The sequence below is a fragment of the Lycium ferocissimum genome, chromosome 7 (assembly GCF_029784015.1).
Source record: "Lycium ferocissimum isolate CSIRO_LF1 chromosome 7, AGI_CSIRO_Lferr_CH_V1, whole genome shotgun sequence".
Lineage (NCBI taxonomy): Eukaryota > Viridiplantae > Streptophyta > Magnoliopsida > Solanales > Solanaceae > Lycium > Lycium ferocissimum.
Genome location: NC_081348.1, coordinates 30060481 through 30067561, shown reverse-complemented (window position 1 = coordinate 30067561; position 7081 = coordinate 30060481). Strand labels below are relative to the sequence as shown.

General features: G+C 31.8%; 1 protein-coding gene and 1 long non-coding RNA gene across 2 annotated transcripts; both read left to right on the top strand.

The window, feature by feature from the left end:
* Positions 1-293: 293 nt before the first annotated feature.
* LOC132062114 (ferritin-like catalase Nec2) lies at positions 294-2388 on the top strand. Its single transcript, XM_059454754.1, has 3 exons — positions 294-755; positions 1315-1544; positions 2040-2388. The coding sequence occupies exons 1-3, from the start codon at positions 328-330 to the stop codon at positions 2348-2350; spliced, it is 969 nt and encodes a 322-aa protein (XP_059310737.1). The 5' UTR covers positions 294-327; the 3' UTR covers positions 2351-2388.
* Positions 2389-3792: 1404 nt separating this feature from the next.
* On the top strand, positions 3793-4349 carry LOC132062695 (uncharacterized). The gene is made up of 2 exons (XR_009416232.1): positions 3793-4125; positions 4195-4349. It is a non-coding gene; the product is annotated as an uncharacterized LOC132062695 (long non-coding RNA).
* Positions 4350-7081: the final 2732 nt, after the last annotated feature.

Below are 7081 nucleotides of genomic sequence, written 5' to 3'. Positions count from 1 at the left end.
ACATAGGGCTGGGGGAGAGAGGTTTCCCGAATAAGCTTTCAACTTGGAATTTGGTAGTAGAGTTGATTTGGTGGTAAAATCATAAAAATATTACTATTGGTGACAAGGAGCAGTTGTGTGTGTGATAGCAATCCATCTAATAATAATTATGAGGAAATATTACTATATGTACGTGTACTCATATAGTATACCATTATCACTAAATCACTGTCTTTAATACATAATCTCACAAATCAAATCAAAGGGGTAGGGACATAGGGCTGGGGAGAGAGGTTTCCCGAATAAGCTTTCAACTTGGAACCTAAGAATCTTATATATTGAACCAAAATGCACATACATACACACTTCAAAAAAACAAAAAAACCTTACTTGTTCTACATTAGCTTAATTAGCAATATCAAATTAAATATGGCTTTTGTATCAGCCTCCGCCTGTTTCTTAATCATTTACATGGTCCTTAGTGAAATTTTCTGTGTGTCATTTTCACATGCAATAAATACCTGTCCATCAGGCTACCCAGAGAAGGGAGTGGCAGTGGACAAAGAAGATATAGACAAGATGCAATTTCCAGTGAACTTGGAGTTCTTGGAAGCTGAATATTTCTTATGGGCTACTTATGGACATGGTCTTGATGTAGTAGCACCAAAATTAGCTATGGGTGGGCCTCCTCCTATTGGTGCCCGAAAAGCAAATCTTGATCCACTTACGAAGAATATTATTACGGAGTTTGCTAATCAAGAAGTTGGTCATCTAAGGTTCATTTTTCTAATTAATTTCTCCCTTTTGTCTGTATATAACAAGAGTTGTTAGGGCTAAAAGTGTTTTTGTTTTGCATTTTTGTTAGTATGTTTAACTTCTATATATTGACAGTATAATATTATCATATCTAAGATCACCTAAATGATAACTATGTATGATGTTCAATTATAAGTGGAGCTAATTACCAAAAAAATGGTGTTGAGTTTTATGTAATGATGGTGTAAACTATTTATATAAACAGGCTGCTTACAAGACAATTATATGCAAATATCTATAATAACTATTAGTGCTGCTAATTATAATAGTAACCTGATAACATGGCAATTAACTTTTGGTCGAATAAGTTATATATTGGTAGTGTAAATAATATTTCCACTACTATTAGTATAAAAATTAAGGCAATCAAGCTACTACAGCGGGTTATATTACACTGATAGAATAAATTCTTTTGCATCGGTATATTTAACAATTTGAGAATATATGTGAAGATACTGTGAAACACTTGATTTCTAGGTCCTTCTGTTTATGTTTTTATTTGTGTTTGTTGTTTTGCAGGGCACTTAACTCGACAGTAGGTGTTTTTCCAAGACCGTTATTGGATCTTAGTGCTAAAAATTTTGAAAAGCTATTTGACGAAGCATTTGGACACAAATTGATACCTCCATTTGATCCGTACAGAGACAGCTTGAGTTACATGTTATCCTGCTATGTAATACCATATGTTGGATTAGTTGGTTATGTTGGTACCAATCCCAATATCAACGGCTATGAGACCAAAAGGGTAAGTAAATAATTTACAATTCAAAATATTTAAAAGACATATGAAAAGATTATAGTTAAAAAAAAAATTATTTGACTCTCCAAGTAGTATTAGTGTCACATAAAGTGGAACAAAGGAGTAATATTTTCTCACATGTAATTGTATAAAAAAATTATTTGATAGAATTAATTATAAAACTATTTAACTCAATTATTCTTATTTTTTTCTTAAATATAAATGAGTAATTAAGGATTATGTGCCTTTTTGAATTCATGAGAAAGTAAGAGAGAAATTGAAGGAAAAAAATTAATGCCTCCTTGATATTTTAAAGCAACAATTTTTCTAGTAAAGTGACAGATAAAATGGGATGAAATCAAGTAGCTTATATTTGTCAAATCAACACTTAGCGATAAAAAATAGTTTATTATGCATGATACTTTTTTGTTTTTTTTTGGTAGCTTTTGGCAGGACTGTTGGGTGTTGAATCAGGACAACGCGATTATCGGAATGTCTTGTTGAGAAACACAATTTGTTTTCCCTTACAAACACACAGTAGCTCATTTCACATCTCGTATATCAAAACTAAGAAACAAATTAGCAAAGTGTGGAAACAAAGATGAAGGCATATTCGTTCCACCACAACTCGGAGCAGAAAATCGGACAATAAGTAACGTATTATCAGCTGATTTTAATTCTCTTTCTTACAAAAGAACACCTTCTGAGATTCTGAGGATCGTCTACAACTCTGGGAATGAACACCTGCCCGGTGGATTTTATCCTAATGGTGCTAATGGAAAGATTGCTAGGGAATTTCTGAAGCAGCCACATTAAAAATTATTAACAGATGGAGAGGGTACTTTGGTATTAAATATATTCTGCAGTATTTAATAAAATTCATGAAGCCGATAAACTTGCATGATGCATGGGCTTAAATTTTAACAGACGCCAAGTAATTGTTTACGGTGTGTATGGGGGTTGTAGAAGCTTTATATAAATGTTGAATTTCAGAATAAACATTTAATAAATATGGTTCTATTTAATTTCTTTAACGTGTTGTTTACAGTTTTTAACTGCTAGTTAATATATATTTAGTGGTGTGTTCCTTTCTTCATGGATAAAAGTTGTGTAATTAACACTTTGAAAAGTTTTAAAAATCAGTTAATGTGCACATTGGTTTTATTTTAGGCGAAATTCATGTATAGCCTTTTATCTTAACAAGAAGTGTCAATTGTATATATTTAACTACTATGCGCTAATGATCAAATAGACTCCTTTTTTTTTTTTTTTTTTGGCTGAATGTGACTTTCCTCACACTTAATATGGGATTTTCACTCTTTAACACAACACCATCAGGCGTGTACCTCACTTGTTTTAAGCATATATAAATGGAGAAATGTGTTTAATAGGCACAGTTTGCAATTTGAAGCGTCAAATAAATATTATGATAATTATAGATGCCAACATGAAATGTTGTGCTAAATTTGAGAGACCGTGGATCCAATAGATTAAGGATAACATCAAACATTACATCACAGGAAAAACAAAATCTTGCGCAGCTATAGTTTAAGATAAAGAAAATAAGAGATTAAGGTATCCACTAATTCACTATAGTTATAATGAAGTTTGTGGAGTATGTCTTATTCACTAATTTCATCATAACTATATACAAAAGCTAGAAACGTGTAGCTGCATAAGAGTCAGCTGCAGAGTGCTAGTTGCATATTCAATTGGAATTGCACCTCTTCGTATATATCTAGTCTGCATTTTCTAAATCGTTATTCGAAAAATTGAACTTTAGAGGCACCATTACCATAATCAGCGACTCTTACATATTACTTGTACACTGTACACATACATATTTGGATTTAACATTAGAAAAACTCTTTGTCCTTGAATGCTTAAATATAATAATATTTATGAGAGTCTTACATAGAAAAACACATTAGTAATATTTTTGTCCCAATTTATGTGGTATTTTTCACTTATCTAGATTTAAATTATGTGAACTTTGACCTACATTTTAAAATATATTCTTTCATCATATTGAAATTAGAAAAATTGCAACTTAATACTTTTCATATAGTTATTAAATATCCAAATTATAATTTTGTATAGAGTTGATCTAATCTAATTTAGCTTTCAAAGATTAGTCAAATTAAAACCAGAAATGTCACATAAAATGGTATTAAGGGAGGGAGTAGTAGAAAGTGGAGAACAATTCATATAGAAATGAAAAATTCAGATTTTATTTCATGATAAGCCGAACCAAACAATATTCCTACGAACGGAAACTACTTGAAAATTCATAGAAACTAAACTAACTACCGTAGACTATGCATCTTAAAGATACTTTATTAATTAACCTAAAGATAATTAATTATGTGATCAATAAGATATTGATCCATCACTTCATTAATTCTTCCTTCCATTGTCTCCCTTAGGTGGAGATGGAACTGGTGGATGCATGAATGGCCATGGATGATGGTGAGCCCATGGATAAGGAAACCTAGGATGAATGAATGGCCATGGCCGAGGATGTATCCATGGATGAGGATGAAAACCACCAGCTGGCATAGGAGGATGAACGAATGGCCATGGATGTGGATGTAGCCATGGATAACGATGAAAACCGCCAGCTGGCATTGGAGGATGAACGAATGGCCATGGACGATGAGGAAATCCATGAGCGGGCATTGGAGGATGAGGATGGAACCATGGATGGTACCAATCTAGTCCCTTATCATTAGCATGTGTAGTTGCACTTTCATCATGTGAGGATGAATCAGTTTTCTCACTTGCAAAACATAAGTTCACAATAAGTAGGAAAATGCAAATGACAAAAGTAACACGGCTAGTTTTCTTGGCCATGGTTAATATAGTAAAGAACTGTTTTTTCGCACTCTTAAGATGAAATATGAAGGTTGGTGTGGTGGGGTATTTATAGGGTTGTCAAGCAAGAGACTCATTTGGTTCAGGAGAGTGTTTTAGTTTATCCAATATTTGATTTTTTGTTGTTGATAATCATAAAGTAAAGTTTATGTACAAGCAGAATTCTTAGAATATTTGTATTTGATCAGAAGATAACATGATCGATTGGATCACTAGAGTTTGTTTGAAATTTGAAAATAATCTCTTTAATTACTAGAAATTTCTAATTCACGAGAAAAAACAAATAATTGTTACAGTATTAGGGTCATAACAATTTTTATAAGAGCTGTATTCAAAACAAAAAAACTAAGAAATATTGTTCTGATTAATTTCCTTAACGTGCATGTTGATGCGTAGTCCTCCTTATGTCTCGTCCTTTAAAACATTCGTTGTAACTAATTAATTGTGCAGCATAGTACTAGCAAATTATTTAGGTGGCTCGAATTCAGCAAACTTACAACGAATTGTATTATTTTCAACGTACTAGTATCACCTTAATGATGATAGAATATCCAAATATAGTTTAATTGGTGATTTAGAGTGTGATATTATAAAGATTAATGAAAATGCACAATACGGCTAGTGCAAGAAAATAAAATAATAAATATTAATATATGTAAAAATTTAATTTTCCCAAAAGGTGACTAGGATCAGGCCTTGCGCCTGATTCTCGCGCAAAAGGAGAAATCGAGTCATTTTGTATATCTTTCTTAAACAATAAGGGACACTCCCTTTTGAGATATCACTAATTGTTTAATTATATATAGGTTATTGAATCTCTTTAATCTATGAAAAATTTTCCTTTCAGATACCACTAGTTCCTCTAATAATTGAGACGTGAAATTGCAAGAATATTTGGTGTAAATTATCAATCCCTAATCCTGTATAAGAGCACATTAAACACAAACATTATATTAAATAGGAGCTCACTTAAAATCCAAATTAAATCTTTTGAGGTAACAACATGAATCATGCCAATAGATTAAAACCGTTGTTTTGACACTTTTAAACATACTAATGATAGTATAACAGTTGGAATCCTTCCGAATCTTGATTACTTGCCAAATTAAATTTATGTGTTTATGTGAGCGCATGTGTCGATGTGAAATCAATGCTGAATCAGCTAGTAACTGTGAAGCTATATATGTATGGTGAAGGAATTCAGTTGAATCCTCTCCCAGAAAATTGTACTACGCATATAGGTTGTAAACATCGAAATTTTAATTGAATTAATCCATATAAAATTTGGATTAGATTCTAAGTTATTAACATGTTGACCAAGTCAAATTTTGGTTAATAAAGTCGGATTAATTATTTAAGTCAAAAAATACATGACTTGAATGAAATCCAAATGGGCAATTGGCGCGAATGCCCCTCTTTTGGGCTGGTCTTTAGATTTTGCCCCTCAAAATGGTGGTCTTTAATTATTGCCCTTCCGAGCAAAACTAACATAGTAAAAAGACATTACTACCCCTAACCGTTACATATAAAACACAACAACTCAAATCCTTCTATCGTTAACTTGACCCCAACTTCGTTCCCAAACTGTATTTCTCAATTATTCAAATCGTTGTTTCAAGCGATTTCTCCATTGATTTTCTTGCTACAATATCGATAAAAGGTACAAATCTTAATTCAACTCAATTTAACGATTTTATGGAGTTTAGATGGTTAATATTTGAAAAAGATCATCTTCTACGACCCGATTATTAAGAAACGCAATGACATACGGCTCGTATTGAACATTACGCACTATAAAATTATTCGAAAAATAGAATCGATTGGATTTAATGCTTTGTTACGATTTTAACTACTTTATACCTTAATTAAATTAGTATACAATGCTTATTTACTTGAAATTGTAATTATAGTAAATTCAATTTAAATCGAGTAATGCTTATCGATTTAAACTTGAATTAAGGTAAAGTTTTGACTTTGCAAATTTAGAACAAGTATGCCGGAGGAGGCAAAAGTTCAATTTACAAAAGAGTAGATTATGCCGTTAACGGCAATGTGTTTGAACCAATTTCATAACAAGTATGCCGGAGAAGGCAAAAGTTCTGGTTTATGTAGAAGTATAAATTAGTCCAGTTACTGCATTATCATCAGCAAAACAAAAATTCATTATGCCGGAGGAGGCAAAAGTTCAATTTACAAAAGAGTAGAGTATGCCGTTAACGGCAATGTTTTGAACCAATTTCATAAAAAGTATGCCGGAGAAGGCAAAAGTTCTAGTTTATGTAGAAGTATAAATCAGTCCGATTTTAGTCAATCCTCTAATTGGAATAAGCATTGCGAGCATTTGATTTTATTTGGATGAAGGTAGAGGAGGTTTTCATTAATGCATTAAGAAAAACGTAAAAGAAAAAAAAAAAAAAACACAAAACCCTATTCAAATAAAATAGAGACACCAACAATTGAAGGAAATAACTTATCAACAAGTAATAAAATGGTAACTAATAACTTACAGATGGTATTGAAACCCCACGAAGAGAAATCAATGAAAAAACTGATAAAGATGATACGGAAACGTCACAAAGCAACTGCCTTCTTCAGCTTTAAAGTGAACAAACGAAAATAAAAAGTAAATTACAGGAAGAGCGGGCAAATATATATTAAACCAAAAAAAAAAAT

What these genes read in the sequence shown, in the direction of transcription:
- LOC132062114 (XM_059454754.1), top strand. Translation starts at nt 328, where the DNA reads ATGCACATACATACACACTTCAAAAAAACAAAAAAACCTTACTTGTTC. An exon ending in CAAGAAGTTGGTCATCTAAG is followed by an intron (nt 756 to 1,314) that starts GTTCATTTTTCT and finishes GTTGTTTTGCAG; the next exon opens with GGCACTTAACTCGACAGTAG. An exon ending in CTATGAGACCAAAAGGGTAA is followed by an intron (nt 1,545 to 2,039) that starts GTAAATAATTTA and finishes TGTCTTGTTGAG; the next exon opens with AAACACAATTTGTTTTCCCT.